The 24,184-nt window shown below is 48.6% G+C and overlaps 1 protein-coding gene across 1 annotated transcript in view; it reads left to right on the top strand.

The window, feature by feature from the left end:
• LOC149352471 (tyrosine kinase receptor Cad96Ca-like) overlaps positions 1-24,184 on the top strand; it is a 51,431-nt gene that overhangs the window by 20,820 nt on the left and 6,427 nt on the right. Inside the window, exons 2-8 of the mRNA XM_089581649.1 lie at positions 8,663-9,142; positions 11,262-11,398; positions 12,339-12,479; positions 14,378-14,558; positions 20,789-20,899; positions 21,343-21,524; positions 23,310-23,438. Of these exons, the coding sequence (XP_089437775.1) occupies positions 8,663-9,142; positions 11,262-11,398; positions 12,339-12,479; positions 14,378-14,558; positions 20,789-20,899; positions 21,343-21,524; positions 23,310-23,438 (1,361 nt within the window). The remainder of the gene's footprint in view (positions 1-8,662; positions 9,143-11,261; positions 11,399-12,338; positions 12,480-14,377; positions 14,559-20,788; positions 20,900-21,342; positions 21,525-23,309; positions 23,439-24,184) is intronic.

Below are 24,184 nucleotides of genomic sequence, written 5' to 3'. Positions count from 1 at the left end.
ACGAGTAGCTGTCGAGATCGTCGCTCGTCGCCGTTGACAGGTCGACTACATGCGCACTCCCACGCTCCTACACGCTTCGCTGTTCACTCTTGTACGCGCGGGCAAGATCGCCGACGCGTTGCGCCACTCACTGACCGGTCACCGGAAGGATGAACTTCACTGCCGCAGTGTTTGCGTGCAACCCTGCCTGCTGAGGAGGAGGTGCGGATACTGTCAGTTGTGTCCGCTTATCTCGGCGCCAACACGAGCCTAGGCGCAGTGTTTACCACAGCCACGTGCAGGTTTCCGTTGTTTATCTAGGGGATCACCCGAGGTACCGTCTGTTGCAAAAGTCCACCGCGCAGTTCGAATGAACTGCGCGGTGGACTGTAAACTTTTCTAACAGACTGTACCTTTCTTCGAGGCTGCATTGTTCCTTGCTGACACTTTAGACTAAGCGTTGAAAAGTTTCTGTCCAACTATTGTTTTTCCTTCCGGGACGAGCACGCTTACTGTGAAACAGCGACAATGCAGCAAGTCACGTTAAAGTAAATCAACGAGATAAAAAGCGAATCAAAATGCAGCGTTCCAAGTACAAATATTTAACTCTTATTGGTAGGAATGACAGAAATTTCCAACTGCCCCATAAAGCAAAGGGTGTGGACGTATTCGCCTACCTGTGAAGTATGCGGCAAGAAGTTCGGCTTTGTAGTACTTGTTGCATTTTTGAGGCGAACGTTATCGGCAGGGATCCATATTTTTTTCACCACTGAAGCAACTCTTTAATGTATCTCAATCCTGTCCTCGCAGAGGTGAACTGCCGATTCATTTCATAAGCTGGCTCTTACGGCGCATACGGGCAGTTGAGAGTTGGCGTGCCTTTACCTCCAGCGACCACTTCCGTTCTCCCAAAGGCGAAACAGCGATTTTCTGTTCCTGGAGCTCAGAAAGCCTGTGACGCACGGCTACACGCCGAAGTCTGTCAACAATTCGAAGGTCTCCGACGGCGTGAAAACTTTCGTGAAGTTAAATCGTTATGTCAGAGCCTGAGTGCGATCATGCACAGAGCGGTGGGAAAAGAAGCAGGATCTCAAATCAACGCTTGGTGCCAGAAAACTCGCGTACCGCGACGTGGGACTTTGGCTCGCTCGCCTGGCAGCTCAAGGAGCACGGGTGATCAAATCACGCGCTTCGGTTGAGTGCGCATATTACCAAACGCGTATATGAGCGTTATAACGGCGGCAGGAACACATCGATGACGACGCTGACTGTGTTACGCTGTCGTAACGCAACTCTCGCCAGCGTGGGCGTCAGCCTTAGCGTTAGGCGCCGAAGATTTGAGCGCTGCACTCCCGCCATCGAGGCGGATGGATTTTACACCGGCGCGAGCACTGTGTACGGGACAAGCAGATGGCCCGATAGGGGAACGTATTACGCGCTGTTTTTGCGCTTTCTATCAGTACTTGTTTCCTGCCTGGCAGGGCGTGCGCGAGGCCCAGCCAGCCGGGGAACGCGTGGGCGCGCACCTTTCGGAGGGCTCTCCAAATGGCCGCGTGGGAGCCGCGGGGCCGCTGCTCGTGCGTCGCGGCGCAACCACTTCGCGCGCGACGGCGATAAAGAAGCCGCACTACACGAGCGGTCGCTGCAGGTGTTACGTACACGTGCGACGCGCAGCGAATTTTCGAGAAGTCTGCAGCAGCAACCAGGCGCGCGGCAATGGCGAGGCCATGAGGCTGTTTCGCCAGTGCCTTGAAATGGCGCACAAACCAAGGTCAAGAATGATAACGAATATAACTTGGTCATGGACTTTGGTTTGTATCTGATAGCGGCGATAAGTGTGCGCAGTGTTGCAGCGTATGGACGGTGAAGTTACCGACCATACTGTCAGAATTCAGTCGTCGACGATCAAAATGCAGTCCTTTAAAACCTGTGCGTTTTGGCATCGATCACACGTAGTAACAAGTAGGTTGGTTGGTTTATGGGGTTTAACGTCCCAAAGCAACTGAGGCTATGAGAGACGCCGTAATGGAGGGCTCCGGAAATTTCGACCACCTGGGGTTCTTTAACGTGCACTGACATCGCACAGTACACGGGCCTCGAATTTCTCCTCCAAAGAAATTCAACCGCCGCGGCCGGGATCGAACCCGCGTCTTTCGGGCCAGCAGCCGAGCACCATAGCCACTGAGCCACCGCGGCGGCCGTAGTAACAAGTAGTAAGCATGTTTCTCGATCAAAAGGTGTATATTCAACAACACGGACATAGCAGAAGGCGCTCTTCGCTCTCCTAAAACCACGGCAGCGATGGATGAACGATTTCAAGCGCAGACCTTTAAGCTAACAATATTTTCGAGTGACGTATAAACGAAGAACTCATTCGGATGCCAGTTAAATGCCGGCATACGCAAATACTGCAACAGAAACATCTGTTCCCTCGGTACAGGCGCACACAGCCACGCGCTGTAGATTTATTGGCTTAAAGGTCTCGTGCATTTGCTAACTTACAAGCCCAGCGTACAACAGCTAAGACCGTCACACACAGCCCGTGTCTCGTACATCGAAAGAAACAGCCGAACCAGCCGGCGCCTCGCGTCTGAGACGGTCGTGGATCCGGCAGGTAGAGTCGAGCTGCCTGTTTGTCGCCGCTGTAAAGTGCTCCCACTCGTCGCGTCCCACACGCGTTCGTTAGTCGTCGGCTGGTAATGCGGACTTCTTCAAACGGAACGTTTCTTAATCCTCTTTTCGCCGTATTCGGCTTTGCCCGATTGCTCTCCTTCTTAGCTGCGGCTAGACTCGTTCTGGCGATTGTTTTTCACGCACAAATAATAAGAGCCGAAGCAGTTGCAACAAAGCAAAGCAAGCCAGAAAAGAAGGTCAACACTAAGTTCGAATGATGGAGTACGGAAAAGAGCTGATCAGAAGGAGGTGCTTGTTTCCCCCCGGTCAGTTTATACCTTATGGCGTCGCTGTGAACCTAAAGAAGTGCAATCCCTCTACGTGCTGCACCTTACTCAGAGCAAGACATAACGAGAAATTTCACTTCCCCTATGTCATGCCGCTGTCACGATTAGAAGAAGCGCAAGTCAACAGCCGGCGAACCGCCATGTTTGACGTCATTTCCATGAACATGACCTTCTCGCGAGATGCACTTTAAATTGTACTTGTCATAGCAAAGATAAAACAAAAATTGTACAATATATAAATAAACTAAACATGACGGACGACGCTGGTTACGCTTTCATGCGATTATAGGCTAGTGCGCCCTCAGTCATCAGTTATTATCTAAAAGGGAGCGCCCATTTTACTGAGTCACTAAAGGTGGGCAAGGAGTTGGCAAGAACCAAGACTAGAAGTTTTGGAAAACCCAGCTCGGCACTTTTACGTTCAGCCAATCCATCGAATTGATTATTCTATTTTTAACGCCATCCATACATTACTTCGGAATACGGTAAAAACTAATAAAAAGGAGGAATAACAGCAAGTTATTGAGAAACCATATGAAGTTATTTTCCGAGCGGAAACAATTTGTGAAGAAAGAAACAGAAGCCTTAGCCCACAGGTGGCCCGCAGTGTGTTGAGGCCAGTGGAAGTTCCGAGCGTGAGGAGCGTGCCACGCAGATTAAGTTTCTTGGTGGTTTGGCCACGTTGTTAGCGGAAAGTGAAAAATTCAGGGGGCACTTAAGACTGCTTACTTGCTGTGAAGGCGAAAGTATGAGTGTGTCATCGTGAACGTTCGACCTCGACGCAGGTTGGGCACTGAGAAATGAAACGATGACGCGCCTCCGCACGCTGATTCCGCAAAAGCTAAATCCACAGAGCTCTGAATGAGACACATGGACACTCGGTTCGAATACCTATCTCGAGCTAGCCTCCAACCTGACTAAGAGACGTACGCTAAATGCAACGAGAAATCATAGAAATCATGTGACACCACCCGCAACGGTGTACGACGAATGGTTGCGTCACAATTTTGGTACAAACATAGTCGGGAAAACTGGCGCCAGAGGGGGTATATATTGACGAACGACATGTGTATGATTGTCTGAAATGGCGGTGCTCGGCTCGGTGTGTGCGTCCTACGGCCTCTTGGTGACGTCGCCCTACTTTTCTTGCCACCGCTGGGAATTTTGTACCATCTGCGAGAACACACACATGCCGCCAGCTTTTCGCGTAATGTGACTAGTAATGTTTTTGCATTAATAACCCGTGGGGATCACATGCATGTTTAAGTGACGTACTATCCGCAACAAATGAAACACGAACAAGAGAAACGAAATGCCCCCACAGAAGTACAAATATAACAGCGCCTGGAAAAGAGATACAAGAAGAAGAACCGAAAACTGAACGAGTTGGTGCATCACTGAAGAACTAAAAACAGCGCCCCCGTCCGTATTGTCCGTCGTCGCAGCGCTGTTTTTAGTTCTTCAAAGGAGATACAAGCGAGATTGATTAAAGGAGTATTGGCATCTAATTTTCGGGTGCGTGTTTTCTTCTTTGTAATGATGCGTAAAGCATTGGTATACATAGATTACCACGATGTAATCTCCTACGACCACTAATTAATTTATAATCGAATTTTTCTCGTGTTGTTTTGGTTTCGGTTTCAACAGCTGAACGATGACTGTGACGTCAAAGAGTTATTATAGGTCACGTGAGGCATGAAAAACTGGGATATAATCGCTGCTTCGTCGTTTTAGTTCCCTATAATGCTAAATGCTAAAGCCAGCCTGTTCCAGCTAACACGCAAGGCTTATTTCAAGTTGCCATAATTAAGGAGCAGGCACGCTCATGCAGCTAGAAAACATCGACAGGTTTGGGAATGCCATAACGCAACATAGCGACACTATATACCTGTACGACAACAAACTCGACTTTCATAAAGTGTGTTAAAAATGGAAAGGCGCTTCAAGTCCGCTCTTTAATGCCTAATTAATTCATATGTGCCGCAACAATGCTGTGGGTTGCGAGGGGCACCGTCTATTGAAGGGTACCCATATCCAAGGGCGTCCGCAGAGCTTTTTCCGGGGGAAGGGGGGGGGCACCCGATGTCCGGGGATGGGGGAGGCGGTAGGTTTGTAGTTGTTTTCTACTAGAGTATAAAAAATATCTGTAATTCCAGAGGGGGGGGGGGGGGGGCAACCGCCCCCCCCCCCCTTCCCCCCCCCCTTCCGGACGCCCATGCCCATATCCATTTCGAACACCTGGGGATCTTCAGCGCACATTGAAATCTCAACGGCACGTGTCTCTGCTCTTCGCTTCCATCGAAATGCGGCCCGTTCGTGTTAAGCGCGTGGGCAACTGTACACATTAGTGTCGCTCGGCCGGGTAAACGAGCTCAGCGGTGCTGCGGCCTGCCGGGTCCTTGGCGCTTTGCTTCACAAGCCGGCGCGCGCAGGCAAGTGACGAAGGGCGGCATTGTTGAAGGCTGTCTCCCGGGCGGAGGTATGCGTACATGCATAACGGCTGCTGGCCGCGCGATCCACGGGAAGGACGCCTCGTCGACGACCTCGCCGAGAACGCGCGCGTACGCCCTTTCATTACGCGACACTCTCCTTGGCGCTAATGGACTCCTCTGCCCGCGACCGCCAGCGCGATGCCGCTCGTGGTACTACATATGTATGCATAAGCACCAACACCATTTCTCGCCACGCGCGCTCAGGGAAGTCAAGTGATTTCACAATTCCCGCTTGATTAGGCAGCTGGAGACGAGCCCGGCCAGACAGCGGTTCTCATGGGACTCTGAGGTTCAGGCGTAGTCTGTGCGTGCATGTTTGCCGGAATGCAAGAGGTTACATTTTGCAAGATTAACGCAGTAGTCCATCAGTTCAAGTTTCACATTCATCAGGTGCCACCATTATGGTTTATGGGAGTTTAACGTCCCAAAGCGAATCGGGCTATGAGGGACGCCGTAGTGAAGGGCTCCGGAAATTTTGACCACCTGGGGTTCTTCAACGTGCACTGAAATCGCACAGCACAGGGGCCTCTACAATTTCGCCTCCATCGAAATTGGACCGCCGCGGCCGGGATCGAACCCGCGTCTTTCGGGTCTGCAGCTGGGCGCCATAACCACTGAGCCACCGCGGCGGCCAGGTGCCACCATTAGCTTCGAAGCTTCGATTACCTGTGGAATACACAGCATTAGAAGCAGTTTCTTGCCTTCACACGAAACTGATAGAATGAATTAGGAGTTAATTTCAACCAATAAAGCTTGGGGCGAGTGCATACGGGTGAAATGTTTGCCTAAACTTGCGAATGTTGCATTTGTATGCCGTATTATATTAACTGACCCGCGTTATTTTTAAAAAGCAACGAAGGCAGGCTGCACAACAGGTAGCATATGGATCGCATTTAAGGGCGGAAAATGCTTCAGTAAATTTCGCTCTTTTTTCATTTGGTTAGCCGAGCAATAATTGCTGTTGTGGTTAATATATGTTTGGTGCATAAGTTCTAGCTCCTCCACATGAGTGCGTGAACAAACGCAGCGCACGAGGATTAAAGGGCCGAGGGGGCAGGGAAAGATGAGGAGCATATCCACCCTCAAAATTTGTTCCATACATTGAAAACAGAAAGCCAAACGCGTGCGTTTACTGTGCACAAAAGACCGCTCAGACAAGGTGACTGAAGAACCTCACATAGTACAGACAAAGCTTATATACAGCCAGCCTAGCAGCCTTGTAAAAGCTTTCTACCACGAAACTTCATTTCGTAAGCTCTGCTGAACCATCGCATGCAGTTGGAGACGGATCGCAAGCACGCACACAGATTGAACATGCGCGCGCTGCGCCAATTGTGCTGTGTAGAGCTGTAGTCGGATACAACTCAAGAACGAAGCGGCAGATGCCCCTCCAAGGAGGCCCTCCAGCCAATGGCGTCGATCGATTTGCTTGTCACCGCGGTTAATCCTATTAAGCCACGGGTATTATTACCCTTCCATCTGCCACCCATGCGATTTCACGCTAGCAGGTCCAAGGGGGTCGGTCAAGGGGGAGAATAGGTGGACGCCATTGGCTGGAAGTGCTCCTTTGAGGGGCATTTGCCGCTTCGTTCTTGAATTGTATCCGACTATAGAAGCGTCAGGGGTCTCGGTTAGAGGCAGAATCATTTTACTGTCTATCAGCATGTCCGAATAGATGTTTTAGGGCTCATCTACGGCACTCCGAGGCACTACGATGAGTCTATAGCCGTTTATATAAGTCTATAGCCTTTTTAGCATTAACTTTCTGCTGTTTACTGCCTCCTTCGTCGAATCGTACCGCCATTTTTTATGTCAGTATGTTAGCACTCTGGAGGAACACAACCGTGAACTTCTATCAGGCTCGCCATTAGCCACTATATCAAGGGAACAGTATATATCAAGTGCGAATATCAGTTGAGAAAGCTTTCACATAGCGCAGGTGCGGGCATAAGTAAACGGAACAAGTCATTCTGTTCTTGGTGGAATCACGCCTGTCCCGTGGAAATCTGGCAGCATTGTGTCTTCATAAGGGTCTGCACCAGGGATTACGTGAAATGAGCGTTAAAACACCACGCTGTGCTTCGTTTTCTTCTGTCCACACCTGCACGTACCATCTTTGCCAAAAGCAACCAGGCTGCTGTTGCAGTGTCACACTTACACGAGAGTAATGATCATCAAAGAGGAGGACAGCGATGGCGCAGGTTCACGCCACGCAGGTAATTCTCGCAGCCAAAGACAGTTGGCGACCCCGGCGTACGCCGCCGCTATTCCAGTCCACATTTTTAATGGTCATAGCATACTCGTTAGTTTTGATAAAGAATGTACGTGCTACTACGAAAACAACGGCCACATTTAGCAGTCTACTTCGACTAAAGCATCCATCTGCATCGGCAGCGGTATCGCTTGTGCTTTTTCGTCGAAATTATTCGATAACTGACGGACCAACATGATGCCTTTTTCAGTTCTTTAGGGCATGCTAAGAAGTTGCTCGGATGGGGTTCCTGAGATACAGCTTCCTTGGTGCCAAGCTTGATGACAATAGTTGACTAGTGTGTCTGATAAAAAAAAAGAAAAGCTTCTCAGTAAAGCGCTGTTCGGCAACAGCACGCACGTGGTGAGAAGGGCGTTCAGTGCGGGTTTCTGCACGTCATCGAGTAGTATCTCGTCGCTCTTGGCATCCATCAGGATAAAAATGCTACTTAGCGCGAGTGATTGACTGTTAAAGGCGACGATATACAATTTCGACTACACCTTGCTTATTCCAGGCGGCGCTAAATGAACCCAAGCGTGTGAGCTAACAGAGTCTGCAAACTTTTCATTTATTCTTTTCAATACTACTCCTGCTATTGGAAATATGATTACGAGCATGCACGGGGTGTCGCAGGTGCCCTAGACTAACGCTACCAGCGGGCGAAAAAGTGACTATTCGTGCCACCGCGGTGAAGGTTGTACTGTAACTTGAAATGAAAGGCAGTGAAGTTGACGGCTTTTCGTTTCCTTGCTTGTTTGTTTCCTTGTTTGTTTGTTGTTGTTTTTTGTCAAAGTGAGCCCCGCGCTATGTGCTTGTTTAGAAGCTGCTGGTGCATCTAGCCCATCATTTGCTTGGGCGCCTGTGACCGATATGTCATAACCGTATCAGCTTCTCGCAGCACCAACGGTTGACTGTTTATCTTTCAGCTGCCTGAATTCGTCTGTCGCCAGTATTAACTGCCTTGTTGTATTTCTTTCCAGTTATCGCCGCCACGTCGGTGCCATCCCCGATCGGCACCTTCCAAGCGCTGCAGGCGCCGCAAAGCTCGGAGGGAGCCAACTCCGTTCCAAGACAAGACGCCGATGCCAGAGTCAAGGTCGAGCGGCTACCAGACAACAGCACTGAGCTCGAAGAGGCGACGAGAAATTCCAGTGAACATCGTGGAGTCGATGACAAGTCCAAGAGCGAAACACCGTCAACCACGCCGATGGACAAAGATGAGCCCTTGCGGCGACCAGACGTCGACGCAGAAGATGTCACCATCTTAGATGACGACTCGAGTCCAGCAGCTCTGGGTCCCACCTCCTCAGAAGAGTCCCGCATGGAAGCACTCCGAGCAATGGAGTCGGTGACGATCCGTCCAGATGACGGCGTCGCCGAGAGAAAGGATCAACAGCAGCAAGGGTTTCCTAAGGAGAATTCGGGCACCTTGGTCGCGCGTGGGCCCGAACCCGACAGAAGTGAGTCGCATGTTAGCTGCCTTGTAAAGAAACACTTTTCCACCGCTAATAGGAAATATATTCGGGCGCGTGATTCGGGAAAAGCCGCCACGACGAAATCAGGTTTGAATGAATCGAGAGGGACGTGAAGGATGTTCTGGTGTTATATTTTGCGGTAGCCGGCTGCACAAACCCTAATCGTCACCCTTACTCCTAAGTATGATTTGCAGCACCCAAAAGCCTCTGTCTGGCTTCAGTAAAGATAGGCGACTAGGAGGAAAGATCTTAAGATACGTGATGGAAGCGTGCCGGTCCACCATTCAATACATGTGCCGGAATACATGTCAAGTAGCGGTGTCAGCCTGAAGCGACGCCCGCGGCGTTCTCGTCGGTTCTTTTTATTTTACCTTAAGATGCACATTCAACTGCGAGGTGCTCGCAGCAAACGTTTTGTAACAGGCGCATCGCGCTCAAAAGCTACGATTTCGCACGCGTCTGCCCACAGCGACTCGCTAAGGGTTGCCAAGGGCGGACTGCCCTTGGCAACGTTTCGCGTTCGAGGAGGAAATAGTGAAGTCTTCCGCTTTCATTTGAAGGAGGCGACGTCAAAAATGCGCATCGCCGCAAGTTAGTGCACGCAGCTGCGTGGGTACTTTACACGGGTTCTAGTGGGCATACAGCTCGATTCCATGCTCTTCCGTAAAACGCGCGCATTTCTGCATCAAGTTACTCATGCCCTAAACAAAGTGCGGAATGATTTCTCAAGAAATCATTGCCATTTAAGCCAACAGGGGCAGGTATTCTCGCCTCGCGCTACGTACAGCCTCGACCATAAAATCCGGAGCACACTAAGGCGCTCGATCTCCTCTCACGCCGGACCTAACTAAAATTAGAAGGTGTTTAATGCATATTTATTTTATTTTTTTATTTAAAACATACTGCAGTCATTGAAGACCAAGCAGGAGGGCAATACAGGTCATAAGTAAACGCAATTCAGCGCCACCATTAGCAAGCAATCACAAAAAAAAACAAACAAAAAAACACAAGCAATCATAAGCAATCAACAGGTCAAAGCAGTCAAAGCAATCAAACGCGCAGCATGCAGTGCAAACACAGAAAAAGAAAGAAAAAGAAATGAATCAGCAAAAAGCGAAGAGTAACATCAACCCAGAGCTTTTCGTACTCGTTCTTCGAAAACATTTGCATCATGCGCGGAAAAAACTTCTATTGGGAGTGCATTTCATTGTGAGACAGTGCGCGGAAAAAATGAGTACTAGCGTACTCATTTTAATATGCTAGCGTATACCGCTTCAGCGTTCGCATATAAGTCGAAAAGCCCTTATTATTTCTCTACATTACGTGTGAGAAAAGTTCAAACGCCGAAGCGTGCTTTGTATGGTTTTGGTCGCACATGTACAGGTGCCCCCCGAAGTTTTCGGAGCGCGAAGGCCACATAAATTTATTAATTCCGTGACACTGTATGAACATGCAGCCACAAAGTTAAGGCCGTAATCTGCACCTCCCAGCGCTACCTGCCCATATGCATTCCTCAATATCAAGACGTACCTCCAGGAATCAAGAAAATTAAACTTTTTCGTGGCTTCTGTGTTCCAAAAAACTTTTGGGGCACCTGTACATATCTCAGAGATGAAGAGGACACGTGACGTTCGTGCGGAGCTTTTCTATATTTTCTAGACGTCTTCGCGAATGTCCAGAGCGGTCTCCAAAGTGGGTTATGAGTCGATCTTCTTGCGCTCTGTACGGAAAAACCACACTTAGCGCATCTACATACCGCTAGAGTGCAATGGGGCCTTCACCGCACGGCTCCGGACTGTTCCGGGGGTTTCTGAGAAGTTTTAATATGCACATGCCGCACGTATGTATGTCGCGTCCGTTCTTATGCATCTATGTTCAAGGGACGTTATTTGTGGTGATTCCCGATTAATTCTCCTGCTTGTGCATCATTGGCTGCTTCGGTAGCCAGCGAGCAAAGTCGTTCGCTCGCTCTAGTACGAAAGGTGGGGCTCCCCAATGGGGAAAAATAATGGAATGTGGAAAGAAGGCTCGCGAAATGCGCCCCTAGTTTTTGCCAACTGTTTTTGTGAGAAACGTCCTCACCGGAGAACGACGCCGTGCGCAGGCCGGCGTCCCGAGTACGACTTCGAGAACCCGACCAGCGGTGGCACCAACGTCTACATCGTGGCCATCGTGGGAGTGGTGCCCGCGGCCGGCGCGGTTATCTGGTGCGTGCGCAAGATGATCGCCAAGAACAAGGAGGTCAGTGCAGGCTCGTCACTGAGAATACAGGGGAAAAGTACCAAATGCTTCACGAATGTGACGTGAAGCCAGCGAAACACGTAGAACGCTTTGAGCGAGTATAATGTTCAAAAGGAGAATATTTGCAGCTGGCATTCACTTGAGTGCCTATGCATATTACACAGCCGATTTACCCGACCTTCATATTTGGTTTTAGCAAAGTAATGTGTAATAAATGAGGAAAATGTTACAAATTGAAGTGCATAAGTGGAAGGGCCTTATGCGCCCAAGACTTTATGAGATTTCATTTTCTTTGATACCCCGTTTGGTGTCACTAGCGAATCACGTTCGTGAAGAGTTTTTCTGTGTGATCACCATTATCACTCGATTCAAGCCAACCTCAGGTCGAAAGAATCTATTAACCCGGCGCTTCCTTCGCACTGTTGTTCTTCTATACTCCTTTAGACGAAAATGCAGGAAGCCGGTTAAAGCACGTTATTACCAGGTCTCGCATGTTAAGTAGTTGGTGGCCAATCGAGATTGATATATGGCCGCCCCCCTTTCACGGCTGTATTGTGACAAAGAAAGAGAAGACATCGTGTAGAATTTGCGTGCCTGGTTCTACGCATCGTTAAACAGATGTTGTGATACTTCATTTCAAAATCTATGTTGTCGCGATCAAGCCTGTTCAAGCCTGTTGTTTTGTTTGTGCGTTACCATTGCGCAGTGCTATGCATCGCAATAGTAATGCACGCACTCTTGCGCGCATCAGAATCCTTGCATCAGAAAACTGCTGCTCTATAGGGATTCAAACGGAATCGTTAACAGCAGAGTTTTTGTTTTCACTGTGGTTCTATTAGATCTGTTCTGTGTAGGCGGTAACATGCGGTGGTTTATATATGTGATTTGGTTGCACAACGTGGTGCGCGCCCACTCGGTTGAGATGCAATGGACCTTGCAGAACAAGGAAAGAACGGAAGTGCCTGCAACAGACGACGAAGACAAGCAGACGCCGGCGCAGGATCCACCAACGAAGTACAGCTACATCCAGGATGCCTACAACAAGATGTACGCCAAGACCATCAGCGAACTCATGCCCACGGTCAGTGCGCTATACACTTGCGCACAGAACACACATTGCCTGTCCTAATGCGTCTCTGAAAGTATAAAGCATGCGGATCGTTTTATTTTTCGTGTAGTCAGGTAAATGAAACTATGGGCTCCCAACTTTGCTACTGCTGTATCGACTCCTCACTTGTGAGATCTGGAAGATCATGAGGGGCCCATTTTCAATATTCCGCTTCAGTCGTCCACTAAACTGTTTCCCGCGGTCATCGGTTTGAATAGTCGTCGTGCGCTCAGTTATAGGTAGAGTCAATGACAAATTTTTCGGAGTACCATAATCCCCCTCTCCCCGCCACAAATTTGGAATGTATATGGCTGCCGCTGCCTGGCGCTCCCAGCATGACAATCGCGTCAGTGGTGCCCTGCGTATCTGCCATCGCAACGTCGTTATTATAAATGAGAAAATAAACTTATGCGGCGTTGGCAGAACCACTGTGAACGAACGATACCGTGAACGAACACTCAGAAGAAATTGGAGCAATGTTTTTTTGCCGTCGCTCAATGTCATTCCCTGCAAATATTTGTGCTCGCTGTTTTGGCAACATTGGCCCAGGCAGCCATATCTTGGGGAAAAGGAATGCGGTGCTCACGAAATTTTGCAGTGACTCTTGCTATAGGTCATTTCTAGTGGCCTCTCAGTTCAGTGTTTCAAGAAAGAAATGACCCCCTGGAAATTATGTACTGCAGCTGGCGCTGGCACCAAGTATTAGAAGACTGCGACTGACGCACGCTGACTGAAACTGCTCAGAAAAGGTCATGTGATCTGCAATTTCCCATGTTGAACCACTGCCCCGTCCTAGAGCGTTTCAGCTGCCTTCACAATACACCGTTAAGCTGAGGAATCAAGTTTCGAATGGATGCAGAGGTTGATAAAGCGCCTTCCTTAAATGCTGATTGAAAGCCAGAGACGAAATTTAACGCAGAGGCCAGAATCCCCAAGAACATGCTTTTCTGTCGTGCCTATTTTCTATTTTCTCTTTCGTAGTCTAACGTGAACCGCTGACTTTACCATAAATATCAAATTAGCCCTATAAGCCGTTTTTTCACTCCGAGTACGTTGATCTTTTTTCTACGAGTATTTTTTTTTTGCTTATTCATATTGTTTTGGCATCGGTTGTTCAACCTGCTCCTTCCTGCTGCAATATTTCGCTAATAGTCTTGCTGCAGTGCTTCGTTCATGTTGTTCGTTCAGTGTTCATCCGTTTATTTATGTTGTTTCAGTGTCTGCAAGTCATCGCATAATTCCAAACTCTTTGCAGTATTTCGGAAGCTCATCTTTAATCTGGCAGCAGGGTGTGTCATGCAGTGATCTCCTCAGCCTTTGTAAAGCAGCTTTTACAAGCAGACCGTGAAAGTAGAAGAGAGGTCGAATTTAATTCTGTTGAACTGCTCATTCAGTTTACAAAGCAATCGCATTTCATGTCGCCAGCCGCAGCTTGAGATGTGTCTCCGCATCTCACGAGCAGAGATGGTCAGGTGTTCGCGTGTTTTTATGTCTCTCCCAGCCATAACAGCGATGCGCTGCAGCAACATTGTACCTTATTTGACGGCTGTCTCCTATCCACTGACATCACGCACTTATTTAGCGCAGCACATTAAATCGGCGCAGTAATTGAGATCTGTTTCTAGAAACGGCAAACTGTAACTGCATGATCAGCAGCTGGTCATGCATGTTGGCACTATCTGAGTGAGCTGCCGGCTCGCGTCGTCAGTGTCGAAAGGCGTTCCACAGCGCGCGATGCAGGCCTCCACTTTTAAAGAGTGCTGCTGCGTGGTTACAGCGCGGCTGTCGAAGCACCACCTTGCAGCAGCTGTGAATACCTCATCGTCTTTCTCGAAAGTGACGCTGCAGGCCTTTCCGCGTCCATGGCGCAGAGTTCGGCGCCGCCCCGGGCCAGCGCTCCCGTGGCTGCGAGTCCGGACGAGCTTCCCCGCGACGACGTGCGGCTGGAGCGAGTGCTGGGCGAGGGCAACTTTGGCCGCGTCTGGAAAGGCACGGCGTACGGCCTCAACGGCTCCAAAAGGGCCACGCCGGTTGCCGTCAAGACGCTCAAAGGTGAGCGACGGCCTTCCATCCGTTGCCGCTTTCCTGGTGTTCTCTGAAGCACTACTCAGCATTCCAAGCTTCATTTCCCCGTTGAGAGGTGGAGTTTAACGCAACTCAGTACCGGTTATGAAAACTCATTGATAACAGTTTTCTAGCCACCTGCGAATTATTTTTCTTCTTTTTTTTTACAAGGGTAATCAAAGAACATTTTATATTGTCGTTTTTAACGTCCCGAAGCGACAAGTGTGCGATGAGGGACGCCGTAGTGGAGGTCTCCGGATTAATTTCGGCCACCTGGGGTTCTTTAGCGTGCGCTGACACCGCACAGCACACGGCTGTTTTTATAGCTCACCTCCATAGGAGAATGCCATCGCAGCCAGGATCGAACCCGCGAACTTGGAATCAACAACCGAACGCCAGAACCACTGAGCTACACAGCGGTGGCTTTGTGCAAAGTGCGCGGGAAGCAAAGTCTAGGAGATGGCCGAAAATTAAAGCACCAGACTGACACAGCCGCTTGCACATAAGAATTTTGACGCGTTAGCATTAGATGTCCCACCGCGATGAAAAAGTGTCCGGTGTCCGGCGGCGTACCGTTGCGTACACTTTCCACCTGCCACGGTTGGCAAGTGGCAAAGCGGGGGGAGGGAAATCCCCCTTCCCTATTTGTAGGTGAGAAGAGGAAGAGGAGGAAGGTAGCTGCCCTGCAACAAAAATTACTGTAAAACTGATAATATTATTAATGACAACAAATGACTCAGCAAAAATGAAAGTTACTAAGAACGACTCGGAAAAAATTAAAATAACTACGAATGACTCCGCAAAGAGCACAGCAAGGTTTATCGACAGTTTACTCACCAAAGTTAAGCAAATTACCTTAATGAGCAAAGAAATGCACAGCAAAGTATATAATCAAATACAAATAGAAGACAAGAGGTAAAAAAAGGACCAACTAAAATTAAGGAGACTTAATGCTAACGCACTGTCATCGCATAACAATAATTAAGCACACTCGTAATTTCTTTTTTTTTTTTTTTGGTCTGGCGCGCGAGCACTGTACCCAGTGAAAAATTGGAAATGCTGGCCGTTCCCAATTATTCTTTACATGTGAACAGCTTTCTGAAATATCCTGCGCTCTTCACTTAACTAATACTTCCCGTGCACGAAATCATTTTCTTTCTCTCTCTGTCTCTCTGATCATTGGTTATTCAAGAGATGGAAAACTACGTTATTCTAAGGACCGCTCACTAAGGGGCGCCTGTGAGGGCTTGTTGCTCTGACAAAGATTTCGCGGGGAGCAATTATTTCAGGTCGGAGGCAAGGGGTGGGGTAGAAACGCGGATCCCTGTGCGGCGTTTGGGTGCGAGATTGTGTTCGCCGCGCTGGGCAGTAACGCGTAACAGACGCTTTATAGAGATCTGACTGAAATGCTTGAAATGACCAGATGCTCAAAAGTGCGAACGCGCGCAGCTCCTTCGTTCGTTTAGCACGAAGCGTTGAGCAGTGAAAAGCGGTTATTCTCACTAGAGACGCCCAATAAAAAGCCAGCGTTAACTTGCACAATGTGCCACAGTTTTTAAGACACTGGGTATATTAGGTATATGAGTGGCCACGCTAACGTTGCCGAGTGACTTTCTCCGCCGAGGTAGTGGGAATGCCGTATTGAATGCTGATGCCTTCACCGACGCTCGGTGCAAAGGGTTTAGCTTTTTAACCGAAAAATAGTATTTGGTGAATTCGTCTGCAATAAAATTTCAATCGTTAATCCCAGAAAATCTGAACCCAGCAGTGAAAGCCGTGATTTCTGCGTATTATGTGAGGAACAGCGCTGGCACTGTCAGATGATGGGAGACGTGCACACAAGAAGTCCCCCATATCTGCACATTTTAGCGCTGATTAAATGGGGTATGTGCAAAATTCCGCCGACAAGCTTCTCTGCATTGCCTTACTCTAACTGCCGGGATAGTGTCCTGCTTTGGTAAGAAGCTCACTTGCACAACATTGTCTGCTTCACACACGAACAGCATGAGGCCACATGTCCCTTGGAGGAGCTCAATCGTCTAGAGTAGTCCAATTACATAACTTTTTTTTTTCTCTCATTGCAGCGAATAAGGCATATAATTCGGTTAGTGAAAGTGATGCATGGTGTAGTGGGACATATTTAACTTCAAATCAAGTAGCTTCAAGCTTCACGAAGAAGATGCCTCAAACTGTCTGAGTTTAACTTGAAAAAAAAAAAATAAAACGCACCTAATTCATGCGCCAAGGGAACCAAACTTCGCAAGCTAATATCGCCACAAACCACAACGCCCTCTTTATAATTGCAGTGTGCTGTGCGGAGAACCTCGCTTGTAGAGCTTCATGTTTCCTTAATTCTTCTCGGCCTCACAAAAGTGTGGCAGCGCTGTGGAACATGTAGCCAGCGCCAGCAAACCAGCTGCCGATTTCTCAAAAACTTTCGCAAGTTAGGACGAGTCTCTGACTGGGGCCTTGACTGTCATGTTCCGGCCTATCAGAATTGCCGAAGTAATGCACGCGCAGACTGATAAGCTTTGGGGATACTGCCTTTGATTTCGCGACGCGTGCATGCAGCTTTTACTACATTGCCACATTCTAGAGCGACAAAGTATAGGATCCACCATCTTTGCCCATTCCTTCATCAACCCCATTTTTTCTTTTTCTATCCACTATCACATCTTCCTTCCCCTAATCGCGTTCACTGGTGTTATGCAATCTCCTTGAGCTGTAAGTCACACCATTATCGCGTAGTTTCCATAGCACAGCTCCCCAATTCTCTTGAGAGGCGAACTTCTCCACACTACACGACTGCTACGGCCGGACTATGCGGAGAAGCTCGCTAGAGAATTTTGAAATTGCAAACAGAGCTTTCTTTACCCTCTGCCGTTTTACTAAGGCTAAAGCCTTTAATGGCTCATACTGTCGGCCAAAAATCTGTCACACTATAGCTGTCAATCAAACTGACGACGGGTGTCCACCGAGATATATGAGACAGTTACTCCGTCAGTTGCTTTCCTCAAATACAATTTTCATTTTCTTCATTACGGCCTCTCTTTCTTCCTTCACTCCCACTTCCTCCCTTCCTTTACGGTGCGGTTTGGGTGTGCACCAAGATGACAGATAATTACTTCGCCATTTCTTTTGCTCAAAAATGCGTTGCGTTCAAAGGTGTTTCCAACGGGCAAGGTATCGCGCCGAACGGGCGATGGCGTTCCGTGGACTCCCTGGCAGCGCTGCAACACTCTGTGGCGTTCCACTCCTAAAGGCGAAGCTTGAGCACCATTAATTAGTAATCATTCAATAATCAGTAATTAGCCATTGATTGGTGATTAGTTATTAATCAGCAATTAGTCGTTACTTGATAATTATTCATTAATTAGGTGTGGCGTCATTCAGTGGTGACGTCCCGAGTGCCACATAGGCAGTCAAAGTGGTGCGGAAAACGCTTTCGCCTCTACACACTTTAGACAGTTAAAGTGCCCCCTGAATTTTTGCCTTATTTCTTCGGTTATCATAACTTCGAAGCAACGACCTAATGTTTTAATACTGCACCACTTAATGAAGCTCTGGTTAGGAAAGACAACTTGAAGGGAACACGCACATGTATAACTGCTCTTCCTTAATTGTACGCGTGTGTGCTCTTTTTCTCTTTTCATTTGCCTGATTGCGCTCACACCGTATTATACGGACTGGTTCGAGTGGTCCGAAGCGAATGGTGATACTTGTTTTCGTGCCTCAGGCCAGCGCTCCAACGGGTAATAGCCATCAACATGCGCTACCTTACCACGACTTACGTACTACAGATTCGCAAAACTTTTGTCGATAACATTTCTGACAAATTATGAATACTTAAAAGGGCATTTCAATGAACAGCCGCTAGTTAACAGGAGCATGAAATGCACGGTCGGTATTCGCCACACCTTAAAAATGCGGCTTCCATAACAGCAGCGGTGTTCTGCGGAAAGGCTCGCTTGAATACAAGAATTTGAACATGAGTGATAATAGAAAAAGAAAGATGAAAAAAATGCGGCTCTGACCGGGACATCAATTGTGAGGAGAAATAAAATGGAGCAGAGGCTGACAGCGAAGAGACAGGTACAGAAGGCGAGACGACAAGGTTAGATATACGAGGTCTGTTAGAAAGGTATCCGACCTTTGGCCGAAGAAAAAAAAACTGGCATAACTGGAGCGTTAGAAACCTAATAACCTTCAAAGTAGTCTCCTTGGGGCTCCACACACTTCTCCCAGTGGTGCTGCCACTGTTGGAAGTATTCCGAAAAGGCCCCTTTCGGAATGAAGTTTAGCTCAGCTGTCGTTGCAGCCATAATGTCCTCTCTTGTCTGAAATCGCGCTCCTTTCAATGGCCCCTTGATTTTGAGAAACAGCCAGAAGTCACAGGAGGCCATATTAAAAGAGTAAGGAGCCTGTTGAACTACAGGAGTCTGGTTTTTCGCCAGAAAAGTCTGAATCAAATGCGAGGAATGTGCAGGAGCAATGCCGCGAGGGATGCGCCAATTTCTTGTTGACCTTAATTCCGGTCTCTTGCGCCGCACAGCACCACGTAGGCGATGGAGGACATCCCTGTAGTACTGTTTAGTCATTCTTTGACCCTGTGCGGTGCGTACTCGTGGTGTGCCACACAGAGGGAGTCAAAAAAGCAGTCAGCATCACTTTGACATTGCTGCGCACTTATCGGGCCTTCTTTGGTCTTGGTGACGTGGAATGCGTCCTCTGTGACGACTGGGATTTGGTTTCCGGGTCGTACCCGTACACCCAAGACTCGTCACTAGTGATTACGGCGTCGGTGAAGTCAGGGTAACTGTTTGTGGAATCCAGCATCTCCTGTGAGACTTCAACACGAAGCTGCTTTTTCTCCACCGTCAGCAGCTTCGGCACGAATTTCGCCGCAACTCTCTCCATGGCCAAATCTTCGGTGATAATGGAATGTGCAGAAAAATTGCTGATGTCCACCTCTTCCGAAATTTCTCGGATAGTCACACAACAGTCCCGCATCACCACAGCGTTCACTTCGGCAATTACCTGGTCATTTCGGCATGTTGATGGCCGACCGGAGCGTGGCTCTCTCTCCACGGATGTGCGGCCGTCTTTAAACCAGTTGCACCACTGCTTAATCTGTGTGCTGCTCATAGCATCATCACCGAAAGCCGTCTGAACATTTCGAATAATTTCCACTTGGCTATCGCCAAGTTTCTGGCAAAATTTGAGGTAGTAGCGCTGCTCCTCTCGCTCCGCCATTTTCCTTGCAACAAAAAACCGACGAGAGCACTGCGCACTCCCTCACTCAAACGCTGCTTCCCAGCGACTGACGCTATCGGCAGGCGGGAAAAAATTCGTGCATGCGCACGAGGGTTCAAGGTCGGTTGCTGTAAGCGCGCTTGTTTCATATCTATCAGGTGTTCGCAAAAAAAATTAAGTCGGATACTTTTCTAACAGACCTCGTATACCACGAGCACGTCCTTTACTCCCGAAGAGATCAGCACCGCGTTCAAAGGGTCTATCGCGTCGTCCACACGAAACCACACGAACGGCATCAAATGCTTACTAAATAAAACTCTGTATACTCAAAAACGAGGCTGCCACAAAATTGTCGCCAAATTTCTATATGCACATTGCCCGCAGAACCGGGAATTAAACAAAAAAGTGCCAAATTTTCGCCTTATTCCATGGAAAAGTGGCAGCGGTATAGCTGTACAGCGCCCACCCGCCACATTTCTTTTAATAACATCGCACATTCGAAAGCCCATGTAGCCCAAGACTTCCCTGATCGTATGATTGCACGGGGCACATTCTCGAGAGCACTCACCACCTTGGCCACATGGCGAACATTCCCAGCAGTCATCCCTTTCTACGCTCTTTTTTTTTAAAGCAATTAAAGAACTTAGCATAAATGTAGCTTATCCGGTGTAAACGTAGCTACATTGTTAGTACCTCCCAGTGGTCATATAATTCCCACAGAATGTAAAAGAATTCACATTCACGGCTTGTCCCTTTCCAAGATAACGTACGCGACTTCCTACTAATGAGAAGGTAGTAACCCAAACACGCCGTGGTACGGCTTCGCATCCTTCAGGTGTACCTTGTTTCTTGGCGTGAGTGCTGAAACAATGGCTCCGACCGGAGGGTATATGCAGTGCGCATTTCGCGTGCCCGCCCATCCGCTGTCCTTCTGCTGCCTTCCCCTAACGGTAGCCTTCTTGCAGAGTACGCGAGCAACGAGGAGAAGCGTGACCTAGTGCGTGAGATGGGACTCATGCGGATGCTGGGCAAGCACCCACACGTCGTACGCTTTCTCGGATGCTGCACGCTGGATGGTGAGTACGACACAGCCACCTCTACACTGGACATGCTCCGCTGGAATGGCAGCCGCCCTACTTGCGCTTCTTCCGCGGTAGAATGACAAGCGACCAGAAGGTGTCGCGACGCACTGCATGCGACATGTAGTGTCAACGTCAGTCAATAGGTTTAGCCTAGTCTGGATGCGGCCACCAGATGCTATCGCTTGAGTACGTGACCAGATGTTCGCGTGGTGATACATTTAACGCACAGTCACGTGAGACGACATTGTCGTCTGGTAACAGCCCGCCTCAATGGTCATGTTGCATTTTCTCCTCCCAGTACCGGTACAACCTAATCTGTATGGCCAAGTGAAAACCATGGTAGTTTCCTTTCAAATTTTTTTAGGCTTTCGTTCTTGTTTGAAATAGAGGGATAATCTTCTATATAAAGCGTGCGACTGCCCGTCGGGGCCGTGCAGAGCCCCTGCTGCTCATCATGGAGCTGGTGTCGCGAGGCAAGCTGCAGTCGTTCCTGCGGGAGCATCGTTCCCGCGGCGCCTACTACAACGAGCCTGAGGACGACGGCAGCCTGGGACCACGAGACCTGGCCCAGTTCGCTCTGCAGGTGGCTCAGGGCATGGATTACATCCACAAGAACGGGGTGTGTACGCAAGATCTGAGACTACGAGCTTAACGGTCATATGCTTGGTATTTTCGACAAAAGCTCTACATGGCACATGCTACATAATTAACCTACTTTATAAGTACTACCGCTGTCACCTACTGCCCCATGAATGCATCGTGGAAAGAAACCGAAGGTTGTTAAGTTTGTTCTCTGTCACACGTTTCAGCCATGTGTCAGGCATACTTGTAGCAAGCAGCTTTCACAATCAACAGACTCGCATAATCGAGAAAGCAAAAATCTTTGTTCTTGTTGTTATTGTTTTGTTTTTGTTTTTCACACCAGTGCCTCAGCAGATTTCGATTCACAGTGTCCAGGAAAAGCGCAGCTAAGTGACTCTGGCTGTCTTCAGTATGTCATCGTCATCTGCTACCAAAGATACCCTGAGAAGATGCAGCCCATTCGGTGCGCACTTAATGCGACTGCTGCTGCATTTGTCTTTGTAAGCAGGCTTACTCCTGCTAATAATGCACGTTATGGCTTGCGTAAACTCGAAGTTATCTGTCGCCAGGATGTTCATTTCTATGCCGGACGCAATTTAGGAGAACAGCCAAAAGAGAAAACACCGGTATCAACCGGTATCAATAGAGAAACCTATCTGAAAGAGCCTCACTATGTTTCCAGGCGCACAGACCATAGTCTCAAAATTCGTGAGTATCACTCAAGGACTGGCACTTACGCAAACTCTTTTTTTGTTAAAACAATTGGCGAATGGAATCGACTCAGTGAAATGCAGGTGTGCTGTACTCACGAGGATTTATTTTTTTCAATGCTGTAACCCCCCTGCTGTAACGCCTATGGGCGCTGCGGGGTAACCTCTGAATAAAGAAAAAATAAAGAACATTATGCTTTTCACGAGAAACGTTCTTGGTGGTTTCGCATTTATGAAAGGTTATACCCGAGACAGCGAGCTGCGCGCGATATGGACTGCCGAACAAGCCGGAGCAGGCCGAGGTTTTATGGCAATCTCATTTAGGACAGCCGCATGCAACCGTGTCCATCGGATATCCGGCCGACCAACAAAGTCGCGGGGCGTGTCGCCAGCAGACCCGACCATGACCCTACGTCAGTGGCAGCGCCTGCCCGTCTTGCACTCTAGAATGATGCCGCGCTTCGTTACCTAAGCTCCGGTTCCAAGTAGTCGACACAAAGTTAAAAGAGAACGCAACGCAAGCCCCGCGCCAGCCGTGCCAAGATCTCGCGCGCTGCGGTCGCAGAGGGTACAGACCCGGAGGTCGCGAACTGTCAACTGCCACATGTCCTTGATCTGCACAGACTACGGGATCGATGACTCACCTGGAAAGGTTATGCATAGGAGGAAACAAGGCACGAAATGGGAAATTTCATTGCATGACGATTGCGCAGCGGCTCGACCTCAGCTTCAAAAGAAGCCGTTCGTCTGTTTCTACACGAGCTTTGCATTCTAGAGCGTGCAGTTGCTCTCTAGCACATAATTAGACGTTCACTCGGGGTTGTGATGTCACTGCGCGTTTTCGCATGTGCAGGGTCAGCCACGGAAAAGTAGGCTACCTCCAGAGAAACTATAAGTTGAACGAGCAAACAGCTTACTTTTATGCAGTTACCCATCATAGACAACACATAAATGCTGAAAGTGTCCCTCGTCATTTCTTGCATCTTGGCGGAGCGAGCAGCCAGCTGGGAACCTTCCCGCGCTCCGCGGTTGCTGTCGCGCACCGTCGTACGGAAACGACAGTTAAACTAGGGCCATTTACGTGCCATGAACGAGGCTTCCGAAACATGCAGGTCATCCATCGAGACCTGGCGGCCCGGAATGTACTGGTGGACGAGCACGGCCGGTGCAAGGTGGCTGACTTTGGCCTCTCCCGCAGCGTCCGGGATTCCGAGACGGACGTCTACCAGCAGAAGTCCAAGGTACTCTGGAGCACTCATTGGCCCGAGCATTAAACATGCCTATCTCTATTACTGCGCTGGTATTCTCTTCTACTCATAGAAATAAGGGCCAGGAGTCTATTCTGGCAGTTCGGCGTTAGCTAGGCAGTGCTGGAGGAAGTTGCGCGATTAAATGCGTGTTCTTGCCTTCCTATTTGCGCTGCATGGATTTTTCAGCATCCTGTGACCTGCTGTTGTGTTTGAGAAAAAAAAATCGAAATAATAGTGCGGGCCGCTCACAAGTGAGATTACAAACCGAAATTAATACTCTCAATCTTCTTTATTTTTTTAGTAGTGCACAGTAACCTTGCATTATACCTAGACTTTACCAATGGGCTCCTCATGTAACCCAAATTTATAGTGTTGGGGGCTCTGCCGGGGCAGAAAAAAAATCGTTTTCGTGGTGTTCTCCAGGAGTAGATGCATCTGCACTGCTGGACTTGCAGAAGACTTTAAGTTAGTGCTTCTTATATGCGATCGATGTCTTCCCAAATGTGTACCCAAAACAGAATTAAAGCAAAAAAAGATACATATGCAGCGTACTCTGCGAATCATGCATTTCATCAGCTGAGGCGTTGCTGCAGCGGAGAAAGCCATTCCTTCCCTCCGTTGCAATGAAAAAAAAATGAAAAAAATATCATTAACGTAGGTGGCCACATGTAGGGTGGGTCTCCGGGCAAATTTGCTCACGAGCGATCCAGGACACCAGAAAGAAAAGTTACTTTGCT

This window comes from Amblyomma mixtum, chromosome 3 (genome assembly GCF_055824585.1).
Source record: "Amblyomma mixtum isolate Tamu chromosome 3, ASM5582458v1, whole genome shotgun sequence".
Classification (NCBI taxonomy): Eukaryota; Metazoa; Arthropoda; class Arachnida; order Ixodida; family Ixodidae; genus Amblyomma; species Amblyomma mixtum.
This window is presented reverse-complemented; position numbering and strand designations above follow the sequence as displayed.